At 35.4% G+C, this 16,260-nt stretch overlaps 1 protein-coding gene across 7 annotated transcripts in view; it reads left to right on the top strand.

Annotated features, from left to right (window-relative positions):
- LOC101147888 (glutamate carboxypeptidase 2) overlaps positions 1-15,907 on the top strand; it is a 69,143-nt gene extending 53,236 nt beyond the window's left edge. For 4 of the 7 annotated variants that reach the window (XM_055354945.2, XM_055354947.2, XM_055354951.2 and 1 more), the window contains 4 exons: positions 1,068-1,332; positions 1,633-1,714; positions 6,785-6,877; positions 8,568-8,879. In XM_055354945.2, coding sequence (XP_055210920.2) covers positions 1,068-1,332; positions 1,633-1,714; positions 6,785-6,877; positions 8,568-8,757 — 630 coding nt within the window. In that variant the 3' untranslated portion in view covers positions 8,758-8,879. Of the gene's footprint in view, positions 1-1,067; positions 1,333-1,632; positions 1,715-6,784; positions 6,878-8,567; positions 8,880-14,169 lie in introns of those variants that run through there. The other 3 variants (XM_055354946.2, XM_055354948.2, XM_055354949.2) reach the window with 2 other exon arrangements.
- The last annotated feature ends 353 nt before the right edge of the window (positions 15,908-16,260 follow it).

Genomic DNA, 16,260 nt, shown 5'->3' with positions numbered 1-16,260 from the left:
TCATTCTCACAGTTATAAAAATGGTAAGGAAGAGTTCATTCAAAACTATTCCAATAAGAATATTGCAATAATAAGAGATCGAGCTCAACTCCAAATACAGAAAAGACATTTGGTGATTTAGAGTTGACATTAAGTTTCTGTAAGCCTTTCCTCATGGGCTATTCTTCCCAGATGGAAAATCTTCAGTCTCCTGTCTGTGAGGTAGGAAGTTAGGCAGAGTTATGTATGAGGTGATAGTGAGGATAAATATTAATATTGTCTACATTTTACTATGAAAAAATTATAACAAAGAAAAGTCAAATGACCACCTGAAGTTTTTGGTAGTAAGTCCTGAAGCCTAGATTCAAACCCTGGCAGGGTAATTCCAGAATCCCAGTCTCTTCAACACATCACTACATAAAATGTCCTTTTATATTAATAATAAAAAATAAGCATCTTAAGATGATCAAAAGTGATAAACCAGCAATTCACAGTTTGAAAAGTCCTTCCTTCCACCTATGCTTTTGGTTTTCCTGACACCTGTCTGGGCCTCCCTTCTCTCTCCTTAGTGAGATTTTGGATTCACTACTGCACCCCTCACCACTCAGACTCTCCAGCCTTCAGCACACTGCTTGTCAGACAATCATTTACCCATGGAATTTTAGTGATTAAGCAATTTAGTGTCTTCTCCTATATAATATTGTGTAATACTTATGTACTTGCCTTTAACAATTCGTCTTCTTATTTTTATCCAAATGCAAGATTGTCTTGTCTTTTTTTTCAGATTCTTAAAACATGAATCTAAGAATGCAATCTTCTGCATTCTTAAAGGCAAGCCAGTTTGGTCCCTTTCAAATAATTTTTAAATAATATTTGTTATATCATATACACATATTTTAATTGATACAAGCCTGGAGTGTGTTTATGTATCATAATATTAGCCATTTAGGATGTAGCTTATTGAGATGCTTAAGTACTTTCCTTGATCCATCACTGACCAATCTTACTAATATTAATAGTAAATATGGTGCTAATCATTTTTTTGTAAGCTATCCTATAAGAGATATGTTTTGTTATTTTTTCTGTAGGAAACAAACAAATTCAGCGGCTATCCACTGTATCACAGTGTCTATGAAACATATGAGTTGGTGGAAAAGTTTTATGATCCAATGTTTAAATATCACCTCACTGTGGCCCAGGTTCGAGGAGGGATGGTGTTTGAGCTAGCCAACTCCATAGCGCTCCCTTTTGATTGTCGATATTATGCTGTAGTTTTAAGAAAGTATGCTGACAAAATCTACAATATTTCTATGAAACATCCACAGGAAATGAAGACATACAGTGTATCATTTGGTATGTTACCCTTCCTTTTTCAAATTCCTCATCTGTATGGTTCTATTAATCTCCTAAATATAATGGACTATCTTAGGTCATTTATTATTTATTGCTATTTCAAGTGATCCAATATTCTGTTTATGTCTATAAATGTATTTTCCATTTTATGGATGCTCACATCTTATAATATAAAAATATAAATACCTTGTAAAACACAAAAGATGATGGCTTCTATATTGTTCCTTTTCTTGAACTATAGAGCAGTGCCATTAGAAATTATGTTCTTTAAGCATTTGATGATCCCAATTTCTATTTCAGATTCACTTTTTTCTGCAGTAAAGAATTTTACAGAAATTGCTTCCAAGTTCAGTGAGAGACTCCAGGACTTTGACAAAAGCAAGTATGTTCTACATATATGTGCATATGTGTATATGTGTGTATAGATATATATATTTAAAAGTAAACTGACATCACTGTTGCTGAACTAGCTTTGGGAATTTCTTGCTGTTTTCTTTTTTTTAAATTTGTTTCACTTTAAGTTCCTGGATACATGGACAGAACGTGCAGGTTTGTTACATAGGTATACAAGTGTCGTTTCCTGCTGTTTTCTGTCTTTCCACTCTAGCACGTCCTATGTAGGGCTGCCCTATCTCAAAAGACCTACTTTCGACATTCTGAGCGGCAATTGCGCTGCTCAGAAATGTCAGTCCCTCCCTCCTGCCATTTGATCTGTTACAAAATACTCTGCTTAACATTGAAGGTCCTCTACTGTGTGACCCCAGCTGTTTCCAGTTTTTTTCTTGCTTTTTCAGTATCTGTACATCATAACTCAGCCAGACTATTTATTTTTCAAAGCATGATTTCTTTCTACCTCTTTTGCTTTTGTCATTACCTCCACATAGAGCTCCTTATTTCCACTTCCATCTGGCAAAATTCTGTTTATCCAGAATAGCAAATATTGTGAAGCCATTAATTTTGGAAATGTTAAACATTTAGGATTAATTCTGTGTAAGATTACACAAGTACAACACAATTTGAACAAAATTTTAAGATGGAAGGAAAAATACTTGGTGAGAATACTAAGGTAATTTTTTTAAAGTATAATTTTGAGGGCAGAGATCTGTGTATTAAATATAGTATCATGATATAAATATCAAATCCCCAGGAGCTGATGTAAGGACACATAAAAAGATTACAGTAGATGATGTAGAAATAGGCTTGGTGATCTATAAGGAAATATTAGTAATAAATGATACAGCAAAAATTAATGGGGAAAGATTACTCAGCCATAATATTATATAAACTATGTTAGTACCTGCTATAAAAGTAAATTCAGAATCACACTTCACATTGTATGCTAACATAAACAACAAGTGTAAAGAATTATTTAGTAAAAATGGAAATTTCTTGAAAGATGCCAAGTTTAGAAGCAATGGGGAAATGATGCAATCAGATTTGAGACCATTTGAAATGGTTCAGAATATGAAAATTAATATTCACAAGAAAAATTAAGAAAGTTGAAAACTTATTTTCTAGCAAAAATGGAGAGTAATATATACATTATAAAAATATTTTTTGAAAATTAATTGAAACAGTCCAAAAGAACCAGCTGAAAATATCAGTAAGAAACAAGACAATTTTAAAAATGTTGTCAAAGATACACCTGCAAAGAAACATAGCAAAATATTGCAGTTCACTAATGCATAATTCAGAAATACAAATGAAAGTAATGTGATGTTATTTTTATAACACATTAATAACAATTTAAACCTTGGTTTGCCCATTGCTGTAACTGGTACACTGAAGCATATGCTCTCCATGCTTTTCTGATAGCATTATGAATTATTTTAGCCTTTTTGAAAAAGATAGATACATATTGCTAATGTGTTCAAGAGCTGTCACAGAGTCCTGTGCTTTGACATAGTATTTCCACTTCTTGGATTATTTCTTAGGAAAAAGTCTCAATTTTGGAAAAGAAAGGCTGCCTGGAGAAAGATTTGAAGTATAAAATTATAATAGCAAGTAATTCAAAATAACCTAATGCCTAAGAGAAGAGAAATTACTAAAAAATTTGATATTCACCAATTTGAACATTTTATAATCCTAACAATGGATTATTAGAAATACAACATAATAGAAGATACTTAGAATAAAATATGAAGTAAGCAAAAAGGTTGTAAAATTGTAAATATAATTTGATTAATTTTTATTTAACAAATACAGGAAAAACTTAAAGGGAATTAATGAATTATTATAATAATTGTGTTATCCTCAGGGAATATTGGAAGAATTGTTTTCCTATTCTTTTCAATTCTTTATAATTTTTATATGTGAGTAAAAAAGTCAACAATAAGAAATACATTTTAAGGAGATCCCAAACACCAGGTATTCTATAAAACTGGTTTTCTTTTTGTATTTACAAGAAAAAATGTTTTCTCCCTCTGACAAAATACCTCATGGTTTGAATTGTGGTTTGTTTAGGACACTTATTGTTTAGCACACTCGGCTTCCCCTTCCTTTAGTATTTCTATATTTATTTTCTGTAAGTGATAGTAAAGATACACTCTGTTCCATATATGATATTTACAAATTCTCACACACCTGAGCAGTGCTTTGCACATAATAATAGTAAATTCTGACTAAGTAAATTAAACTGAATGTTGAATTTCTCAACCAAAACTTTGAAATCTAAGGAAGAGACATGACTTTATCCTGCTTTTCTTGTATCACTTCTTGCCCCATCAAAGAATATAAGACGTTAACACAGGATACAGAGAAAGAGAAGTGTGTGTGTGTGTGTGTGTGTGTGCATGCGCGCGCGCATTTACGTGTGTGTAGCCACATGAGTTTTTGTACTTGTAGCAATGCTTTGTGAATTTGATTCCGAAACCCATAGCATCTTATTGAAATTATCCTTCATTCGATTGTCTCAACTGTTTATCGGAGTTGCTAACAGGTATTCTGTGTTTCATTTACCTTTATACTATCACAGAATCTGAATTCATGATGCCAAATACATAAATGTTAAAAATAGCTCAAATCCAAATTATGGGAGTTTAAGTTGTTCCTATTTTCCTTTTGTCAGCAAGGTGCAGTTGAAAGAACAATATCAATCTCCTATTTCACTCTAAAACTTTCTAGTGTGAATTTAGGCATCCTTTGTTATCTCATCTACAAAATGGGGCTGTTACCCTACCCAACTTGCAGAATTGCTCTGAAAATTAAAAACCGCATTTTGTATAAAGATTCAGAACAGTAATTGGCACATTGGAAATGATCACTAAATGCTCTTATAGTAAAACTAAATTATGAAAAGCAAGAGGTAAATTAATGAATAAGATGATTCATGCTTTCTTATTGTAATGATTTTTCTCAGTTAATTAAATTGTGAAATAATTGGTATATTAAATTCAGTAACTCATTGTTGAAGTATTCAGAGCTTGCTGATAAACTTTCAATTATATCGAATCATTCTTATTATAATAACAACCCCAACACTCCTTTTAGAATGTAAGTTCTGTAAAAGCAGGGAGTGTTTAATAAATAGCAGGTATCCAAATATTGTTGAAAGACTTAAGTAATCACCATCCGTTGTGTTCATAATAGGTTTAGCTTTAAAAATAAAAGGAATATTGTTAGTTATCACTTGGTAAATATTTATAATTTGCCAGGCATCTTACTAAACATTAGCAAGTCATCTTATTTTAATATTGATATTACTTCAGTGAGTAGATTGCTAGGATACCTAAGGTGAAGAAAATCTTGCCTATATATGTATGTCTGGGTTGATCAGTTAATTATGCCAATGTAAATAAAAATCACTATTATTTTTTCCATTTGCACATACAACTGTTTCTGTGCTTTTATAAGCCTGAGCAGTATAGTATTTTATAAGATTTTAAAGATGTCATAGCTATGTATGTTATTGTTCTTAATTTGCATATTACAGAATGTTAAAATTTACAATTGACATTTGAACAACAGTGATTTGAACTGCACAGGTCCACTTATCTACGAATTTTTTTCAGTTAATACAGTGAGCCCTCTTTATCCATAGATTTCACATTAGCAAGCAAACACAGTTGGAAAATTCAGTATTATTCACTGTAATCCCAGGTACTCAGGAAGCTGAGGCAGAGGAATTGCTTGAGCTCAGGTGTTTAAGGCTATACTGAGATATGATTAAGCCACTGCACTCCAGCCTGCGCAACAGAGCAAGACTCCATCTCTTAAGAAAACAAAATAAAATACAGTATTGAAGGACTAAAACCCACATATATGGAGGGCTGACTATTCTTGTTATTTTTAAATATGGAAAACTTTTTATTTTGCCAAATTAAATCTTTTATTTTCAAGCTTACATTTGAAAATGTTAGCATTGCATACATAAAATGATTTCATTAAAAATATCTAAAAGTAGGATGGACATAAATCTAGAACAAAAGTATTTTAAGTGAGTAAATTCATTTATGTGGAAAAAAATCTCAACAATCATCTTTCTTTTAGCTTTGATATATTAGAACTTTTATCACAGAATGATGCTCACTCTACAAGCTTGAATCTGAGAACCTCAGATGTAGCTAATGAGAAACTAATGAAAAATATAAAGTAAGAGAATTATAGAAACTTAAAAAAAAACTGTTGCATTCCATTTGGACTACTAGCCATGTGTTCCACAAACATTTTCCATTTTATATAATTGCCTATCTCATTGTCTTAACAATATGAAGACTGAGATGTGAAAGGGGGATTAAGCATGTGGCAAGAGTTATATTGGGGGCAGCTAACCCAAGGGAGATCAGATGTGGCTTCAGATTCCACATACACAGCTACATTTCCTCACTGAGGCAGACCAAGTTAATCCAGAAAGTCATATCAGGCTCCAAGAACGCTGTACTTAAACCATTCTGAAAATCACTTGAAACGATATAATTTTAAATAACTTTTAGACTTAAATCTGGATCATTATACCGAGAGATCAATTTAATTTGATTGGTAGTTTGTTCATTTTCACCCCGTTAATTCCACAGAGGACTTGTCATTTACATTAGGTATATCTCCCAATGCTATCCTTCCCCCCTCACCCCACCCCACTACAGGCCCTGGTGTGTGATGTTCCCCACCCTGGGTCCAAGTGTTCTCATTGCTCAATTCCCACCTATGAGTGAGATAACGGGTGCAGCACACCAACATGGCACATGTATACATGTGTAACAAACCTGCACGTTGTGCACCTGTACCCTCGAACTTAAAAGTATAATAATAAAAAAAAATTCCACAAAGGAGGAGGGCCGACTTTTCACATACATGTGTCCTCCCTGCAGGACTTGAGTATGCACAAATTTTGGTGTAGAGGGTGGTCCTGAAACCAATCCCCGGAGATAACTAAATTCAGTTTTGTTCTGAAATTTTTATTTTCTGGGTAGAAACATTTTCATGAAGTTATAATTATATTCATTTTCTTTCTCAGCCCAATATTATTAAGAATGATGAATGATCAACTCATGTTTCTGGAAAGAGCATTTATTGATCCATTAGGGTTACCAGACAGGCCTTTTTATAGGTAAGAAAAGAAAATATGACTCCTTTCTGTAATATCACTTTTTCTTCTAATTATTTTTATTTTTTTCACTGTGGAAAAAATATTGTAGTTGATTTCTTGCAAGCAAATAGAAAATTTCAAAATATATGTAGTAAGTGATAGTTGTATTGTTTCTTCATATAATGTAATATGATTTTTGCATATCTTTATTTTGAATATCTTTGTCCTGATTATAAAAGAATATAAATTTATTTTAGAAAATATAGAAGATACAGAAAGCCATGACAGAAAATAAAAATCTCCCCAATTTTATCAGAAAAATATAAAATCATTGTTATATTCTTGTGTGTATAATTTTAGCTCCTTTTCTATTTTAAATATATTTTTACTTATGTATACACAGAACCCAAACATCTCTCTATATAATGTATATAATAAATATATATTTATTTATTCTTTTCCCTAATGTTGATATTTAGATATTTTATTTCCTCCTAAATCCTGACAGTTGGATTTTTTTCTGCCAAACATTGACTGTCCCCAGGTTGATCTTCTAAATATTGCAGAATGAGATAGATCATTGGACAGCCAGAAATGGCCCTAACTTTCTTTCTAGGGATTATCAAAGGGTCGGGCTTGGGAGTAAGAGCATCTTCCAAGCAGGTTGACTGGATCAGATCACCAATGGCAGCATATTTTTATCCATCCCCCACCCCCCCTTTTTTTCCTAAGAGACAGGGTCCCACTCTGTCTCCCAGGCTAGAGTTCAGTTGTGCAATTGTAGCTCACTGCAGCCTCAGACTTTTGGGCTCAACCAATCTTCCTGCGGCAGCCTCCAAAGAAGCTAGGACTACAGTCACATGCCACCATGCCCAGCTAATATTTGTACTTTCATTTGTAGCAACAGGGTGTCCCTATGTTGCTCAGGCTCGTCTAGAACTCCTGGCCTCAAGCAATCCTCCCACCTTGGCCTCCCTAATATATGGGATTACAGGCATGAGCTACTGCTTCTGGCCTTATTTACATCTTTACTATGGAATTTGTCCTTCTCTTCTGTGGGCTATTACATGAACTGTCGTAGCCCATTCTGTAAAACATTTTCTGCCTTGGTCACATGGAACATTACAAAATTGTTTTTGATGATTCTTCAAACTCTATATTAAGCATTCTAACATGGTAGTGTGACTTTCTAAAAAAAGACAAAAAAAACCACAATAGAGGGTTGGCTGATCACAAGCAAGACTGTAATGATTACAATTGTGCTATAATGTAGGGGGGTAGCATGATATATTAAAAACTCAGCAGTTACTTGTCGTGTGACTTGAGACAAATCATTTAGTTACTTGATCTCTCAGACCTCAGTTTCCTTCTCTGTGAAATACTAATATCAACTGTGTAGAATTTATTTCTAAACATCAGAAAAATTGTAAGTAAACATTAAATACCAAGAATGATTGCTGTGGTTACTATCATCATTGTTAGTTTTGTAGCACTGAACCACTTTAATTTATTTGTTTGAAATAAAAATATAATTAATTACTATAGATTTCATATAATAGTCTTCAGAGATGATTGAACTTGGAAGTTCAGTTGACAAGTGGCTTGTTCAAATTGTTATAGGAATATGCAATCCAGGAATTGCAGAGTGCTCTTGTGTTTCTCTTGTATATCATTTGGGCACCTAATAAACAGCAAACGATTTTATCAACAGGCATGTCATCTATGCTCCAAGCAGCCACAACAAGTATGCAGGGGAGTCATTCCCAGGAATTTATGATGCTCTGTTTGATATTGAAAGCAAAGTGGACCCTTCCAAGGCCTGGGGAGAAGTGAAGAGACAGATTTCTGTTGCAGCCTTCACAGTGCAGGCAGCTGCAGAGACTTTGAGTGAAGTAGCCTAAGAGGATTCTTTAGAGAATCCGTATTGAATTTGTGTGGTATGTCACTCAGAAAGAATCATAATGGGTATACTGATAAATTTTAAAATTGGTATATTTGAAATAAAGTTGAATATTATATATTGTTATGTGAGTGTTTATATATGTGTGCGTTTATATTGTTTATCTTCTCCCTATGGATGAAAAATAAATTTCATAGTTATAAGAGGTTATTCTGAAGTGGAAAAATTTAACTCAGTATTAAATCTAAGGAGAATGGCCTAATATAGTAAAACTCTCATCTGGCATTATCAGGGAATCAAGTCTAATCTATTCATGTCACTTCACACAGAAGAAAACATCAGTGTGTCAGAGAGCACACTGGGGAATATGCACAAGATTATCCCAAGCCAGAGGCCTCACGGCCTACCTGGCCAGCCTGGGCTGAGAGGATCACTATCTCAGCACACTATTTGGGAAATGGATCAAATCATACTTTTAGTAAATGTTATCACTCTATAGCATAAGAAATAATTAATTATTTTTTATTTATATAAAAGGCTATAGTATAACATATATGTATAGTAATTAAATGAACACTTGTGAACCTAATAGCCATATGAAGAAAATAACATTTCTAATATCTTTGGATGCCCCATGTACTAATGACAGTTATGCTTTTGCATTTTCTTGAATTTTATGTTTATTTATCTTTCCTCTGTCATTATTTATAATTTTATCACACATGGCTGTATCCTTTACATGTTTTGGCATTATGTATTTTTGAACTTTTTATGAAGACAAGCATACCATGCGTAATTTTCAGGGACTTGATTTTTTTCATTGACTTTTAAGGGTTCAAATATATTATCACTGTGGCTGTAGTTTGCCATATTTTGCTGATATAGAGCATTCATTCACATGAGGGTAGGATTCAGGGTCCATCAAGACAGAGAAAACATACAGTAATGTGAATAGGGAAAGTTAATATGAAGAATTATTAATTGTTACAGCATTGGAACAATGAAATATTGTCTAGTAATATGTAAAGAGAAGTCTCAAGAATATGTGATGAGCAGATATAAGGAATTGCTCTTGTCTCCATGGTGAATTTGGAGCAACCAATGAAGAGCCCCCTCACATTGTGGCCTCGCTTAAAGTTAAGAAGTCGCTGTAGTGTTGCCCTTGAAGAATCTGCTTCAAATTGACACTTCAGAACTCCCCAGAAACTTGTCTTCTGGGCCAATGTGTAAAGCTGTTTATGAAGAAATGTCAAGCCAGAGGGGCTCTACTGCAAATTTGGCAAAGGACAATTTCAGGAGAAGCTCTTGGCCACTGGGTTCTCCTGGCCACCATGAACTTCAGGAAGTGGGTGCCATAGCAGCAGCCTGAACTACAGAATCTGGGCACTGGTGTAGCTCTGTATGCCCTCCGTGTCAGATGCTGGAGATGTCATTTGCATTGCCAGAGTTTGCCAAGGGTGCACACAGAAAGCAGATTGAAAAGCACCTTCTTGGAACATCTCTCCAATGCCTTCTACTCACAAAGTTTAACATCATTAACACGTGACAAAGAAGAACTATTTAATGGGCCCAGATCTATTTATGAAGACAATCAAGCAGGAGTTTGGAGTGGATAACCCAAATTTGGATAACTGGTGAATAATAAAATGTATTTATTCATTTTCTGCTGGTGTATATTTGGAATGTTTTCTATATTTTGCTTCTGTGAACATGTATCCTAATGCAAATATTCAAGAGATTCTCTTTCCTGACAGTATCTACCTATAGGTTGAATGTCTGTGTTGTAAAGTTTGTGCATCTTCAATTTTACAATGCCAAGCTGTTTCAAAGTGATTTTATTTATTTGTATTCCCACTGGCAAAGTAATCATGTTATTCAAGATAAAAAACAAGTATGGAAGATTGTGGCATGTTAAAGAAATACAAAGAACTCAGTGTTTCTAGAATCCAAGGGATTTGTGGGAAGAACAATCCATACATTGAGCACCAAATACATCACATAGGGCATAGAAGACATCCAGAGGAGTGTAAGTACTTTCCTGTAGTTTATCAAAAGCCCATAATAAGGTTAAGCAGGATAGGGATACGAGCATATTTGCATTTCAGAAAGCATTCTGGCCTAGATGGAGTAGAAGGCCATCAACCCAGCAAAAGATAAGAGATTTTTTTTTTTTTTAATACAGGGTCTCACTCTGCCACCCAGGCTGGGGTCAGTGGCACAATCCCAGCTCAACGTAACCTCTGCTTCCTGGGCTCAGGCGATCCTTCAGCATCAGACTCCCAAGTAGCTGAGATTACAGGTGTGCACCACCATGCATGGCTAATTTTTATATTTTTGGTAGAGATGCGGTTTTACCATGTATCCCAGGCTGGTCAATAACTCTCCGGCTCAAGGTATCAACCTTCCTTGGCCTCCAAAAGTGGTGGGATTACAGGCAGGAGCCACCATGCCAGGTCCCAAAATCTTTTCTCATGACAACAGTTGCCATGTAGCCTTTATCCCCAGAAAAGATAAGACTACCCTCATCCTTCAGGTCTCAGCTTACATGTCATCTCTTCTAGGAATACTTCCAGAATGACTGCCCCTCCCCTTATATTCCTTACTAGACCATAAGCTCCTTAGAGACTGAGTCTTGTTTTTTTATTTTCACTTCAGTCTCTATCAGTAGGGAGAGTCCATAGATGACACTCATTTTGTGAGTAATCAGAGTAGCGTGCATATGAGACTTTCTGAGACACTCTGTGCTTTGAAAATAAAAGCTGCACTGCACACTAGGATTTCCACAATGCCTTTGTTACAGGGTTTGGCTGAGCATGCTAACAGGCTTTTCGTCATGTCAGTGTTAGAGAGTTGGACAATACTGTAGATGTAGGATAAGGTGAATATTATTATTCTAAAAAATGGACCAAAACCTACATAATACTTGAAAGCTTTGTCAAGTTTCAATCAGTTCTGCAAGCATGCAATAAGCATCTCCCCAAAATATTATATGTAATTTGGTGGCTTAGGAACATACTTTGGCAACATATTTAATGTCACTGTCATTCATAAGAGGTAGTGCAATGATAGAAACACAGTTGTTTTTGTTTTTGTTTTTGTTTTGAGACAGGGTCTTGCTCTGTCACCCAGGCTGGAGTGCATTGGTGTGATCTCGGCTCACTGCAACCTCTGCCTCCTGGGTTCAAGTGATTCTCCTGCCTCAGCCTCCTGAGTAGCTGGAATTACAGGCACCTGCCACAATGCCCAGCTAATTTTTTTTGTATTTTTAGTAGAGATGGGCTTTCACTAGGTTGGCCAGGCTGATCTCGAACTCTTGTCTTCAGGTGATCCACCTGCCTCCACCTCCCAAAGTGCTGGAATTACAGGTGAGAGCCACCTCTCCTGACCAGGAACAGAGTTTTTAGAGACAGACTGCCTGAGGTCCAACCCTAGTTCTCCCACTTACTTACAGTATGTCTATGGGCAAATTATTAAAGCTTTCTGTTATTAAGAAAGTAAATGGTAGCTTGATGGAGATAGCATTGAATCTATAAATTGCTTTGGGCAGTATGACCATTTTCACGATATTGAGTCTTCCTATCCATGAGCATGGGATGTTTTTCCATTTGTTTGTGTCCTCTCTTACTTCCTTGAGCAGTGGTTTGTAGTTTTCCTTGAAGAGGTCCTTCACATCCCTCGTAAGCTGCATTCCCAGGTATTTTATTCTCTTTGTAGCAATTGTGAATGGGAGTTTACTCATGATTTGGCTCTCTGTCTATTATTGGTGTATAGGAATGTTTGTGATTTTTGCACATTGATTTTTTATCCTCACACTTTGCTGAAGTTGCTTATCAGCTTAAGGAGATTTGGGGCTGAGACAATGGGGTTTTCTAACTATACAATCACGTCATCTGCAAACAGGGACAACTTTACTTCCTGTCTTCCTATTTGAATGTCCTTTCTTTCTTTCTTTTGTCTGATTGCCCTGGCCAGAACTTCCAATACTATGATGAATTGGAGTGGTGACAGAGGTCATCCTTGTGCCAGTTTTCAAAGGGAATGCTTCAAGTTTTGCCCATTCAGTATGATGACCTATATTCACTTTAGTCTATATTCACTTCTCTGTCTCTATTATTATTTTCAGTGAGCAAGCAGGTAAATATGGAAACCTTTATAACCAATTTTAAAACTGTTAATAAACTTTCAGGAAAAGCTAACTGAAGTCTGGAATAAATAAACAAATAAGAAATACAGTGCGTAACATGATTATTTTAAGTGATTAAAAAAACACTCAAAAAAAAGACCTGGAGGAATGCTATAAATAAAGCATTCAGTTTTCAGTGTAGCATATAAAACTGCATATTCATTCAAAGCATTTCAACTCTGGTTATATTTACATGATCCGATTCTTAGAAATATCTTAATGTTGTTATTCGAATGTTTACCTAAAGATTGAAGTTTTTAAGGAATACATTTGAAAAACCACAGGATTCTCAAAAGCAGAAAAACAAGTTTGTAAACAATAGGTACAACCACAAAGTAGTCTGAAAGAAAATCCCTTCACTGTGTAGAGGGCTATACAGACAAATGGAAATGGAGGGTGAGTCTGGCATATAGAAGAGAGGCAGCCATGGGATGAGATGAAGAGAATTCTGATTTAATGGTGTCCAAACCAGAAATTCTGGGAGAGAAACCACCTTTTTAAAAAGGCACATATAGATTTTCAGTTTATTTCACTTTTGCTTGGTTAAGTTGTGAAGCCCTCATTACTTCTTGGCCTTTTGGCTAAGATCAAGTGTGAAGCCCTCCCATCTTAGGTAAAGTGGTATTGTTTAGGACTAATAATGGTAACAATGTCATAGCTTGAGTATAATTAATAATATTTTTATTATTTTTAGTATGTTTATTTTGTGAAAATTGGTTAATAAGGAGGCTTAAATAAAGGGCGATTTTGATGTTTTCTTGGCATCTTATGAATAAGTTGGCAAATTTTTAGTAGTCTAGTAAAAATTAAATCAGAGCTTGACATCCTACATCTTTATGTTTTCTCTAAATTTTCTTTTGTCTTAGTTGCTTCATTAAAGATTCATTTGCCCTGCAAATGGGCAAGAAACTGTTGCTAAACTGTCTACATAATTCCTCTGATATACTCTGTATGCCACTCGTGATAGAGTGGTGTGCCGGAGCCAGTTAGTACTGACTCATGAGAGCAAATTGTTAAATGTTTTGAAATTTTTTGACTGATTATTAAATTGTTGGTAACTTGAAACTGTCCTTAGTGAGGTGGAAATATTCCTAATAAACAAAACCAGTTGCTTTTGTTTATTTATTTGTTTTCAGGGATAGGTTGTTAAGCATTTGCCAGACTGCCTCTGCACCTGTACCTCTGAACTCTTAAACTGTTTTTTGCATTCGCTGTTTTCTTTTGTTACAGTGTATATCACCTTGGATCGTAAGATATGCAGTAATCACAAGCTTCTGTTCGAAGACCTGAGGCATTTGCAATGCAGCCTTGATGATACAGACATGTTCTGTAATCCAACAAGTACACAGTATACTTCTTCATGGGGAGCTCAGATCCTCAGCTCTGGCAAATATTACTGGGAGGTGGATGTGAAAGACTCTTGTAATTGGGTTACAGGACTTTGCAGAGAAGCCTGGACAAAGAGGAATGACATGTGACTTGACTCTGAGGGTATCTTTCTACTCCTGTGTCTTAAAGTGGATGACCATTTCAGTCTCTTCTCTACCTCCCCACTGTTACCTCACTATGTTCCAAGGCCCCAAGGCTGGCTAGGGGTGTTCCTGGATTATGAATGTGGGGTAGTGAGCTTTGTTAATGTTGCCCAAAGTTCCCTCATTTGTAGTTTCCTCTCATGCATCTTCTATTTTCCTCTCAGACCTTTCATTTGCCATGGATCTAAATAATCAGGGACAGGTCACAAACCTAACCAAGGCCTTGGGAATTCTAATAGCAGAGGAGGCTCCTATTCTGGTTACTTTCTTAATGGGGAAAATCAGTCATATCTCATTACCTTTTACTTCATTTTACCTCCTGGGTATATATTTATTGTATCATTTTTTAAAGTGTTGATAATGTACATTTGTCATTTCTATTTTATTTGAATAGATGTAATGTCTCTTATTATATTGTTTAGGATGCATGTTCTTTTAAATTGCTATCAAAGCGTACTAGAGGTAAAAGAATACATGAGCATGAAAACCCAGCTAACTGAGTCAAATTAAAGCACAGACAAGTTGCCTTCCAGATAGCCCTTATTCAAAACTCAGCGTCAGCCTAAAATTCTCTATTCCCTGCCTTCATCTGGATAAAACTTTCCCTTCACCAGTTCCCACCTTTCTGAACTAGACGAGGTCTCAGATGTCAAGAATGGCTCATACATTTCCTCTGTAAAACTCCTAACAGAATTTGGGTCTTTTTCCAAGTTTGTAAATTACAAAAAGGGAATGCCAATGATAGTTCTTCTCATTCATTATAGGAATAAGAAACAGTCTGATGATATGAGAGATATTCAAGAAATATGTAAGTAATTAAATGAATAAACGTGTAAAATTATTAAAATCAAAAGCTATAGAACCAACAAAAATATACTACAGTATAGCTATAATTAGCAAGACAGAACAGGCTGAGAAATATCATTACATAAAGGATACATAGATATGGTACCATGGTACTTAAGCCTTCTTGTTCAATTGAACCTTTATCATTTTGTAATGCTCTTCTTTATTGTTTTTGGTTTAAAGTCTTTTTTATCTTATGTAAGAATAGATGCTCCTGCATTTTTTTGTTTTTATTTGCATGGTAGATCTTTCTCCGTCCTTTACTTTGAGCCTGTGGATTATATATGAGATGGATTATATATGAGATGGATTATATATGAGATGGATCATTATATATGAGATGGATCTCTCAAAACCAAATACACTTGGGTCTTGTCTTTTTATTCAGTTTGCCACTCTGTGCCTTTTAATTGTGGAGTTTAGATCATTTACATTTAGGATTTGTATTGATATGTGAGATTTTGATCCTGTCATCATGCTGTCAGCTGGTTGTTTTGTAGAGTTGATTGTATAGTTGCTTTATAGTGTCTGTTAGCTATATGGTTTACTCAATATTTTGGTCTCTTTCAGCAGGAATGGAGCTTTCCGTTTGCATCTGTTTGGCCATCTTCCATTCTTTTTTTTTTTTTTTTTTTTTTTTTTTTTGAGACGGAGTCTTGCTTTGTCGCCCAGGCTGGAGTGCAGTGGCGCGATCTCGGCTCACTGCAAGCTCCACCTCCCGGGTTCACGCCATTCTCCTGCCTCAGCCTCCCGAGTAGCTGGGACTACAGGCGCCCACTACCACGCCCGGCTAATTTTTTGTATTTTTAGTAGAGACGGGGTTTCACCGTGTTAGCCAGGATGGTCTCGATCTCCTGACCTCGTGATCCGCCCGCCTCGGCCTCCCAAAGTGCTGGGATTACAGGCGTGAGCCACCGCGCCCGGCCCTTCCATTCTTTTTTAG

Source organism: Gorilla gorilla, chromosome 9 (genome assembly GCF_029281585.2).
Source record: "Gorilla gorilla gorilla isolate KB3781 chromosome 9, NHGRI_mGorGor1-v2.1_pri, whole genome shotgun sequence".
Lineage (NCBI taxonomy): Eukaryota > Metazoa > Chordata > Mammalia > Primates > Hominidae > Gorilla > Gorilla gorilla.
The sequence above is the reverse complement of the archived record's forward strand: the minus strand, read 5'-3'. Positions and strand labels throughout refer to the sequence as shown.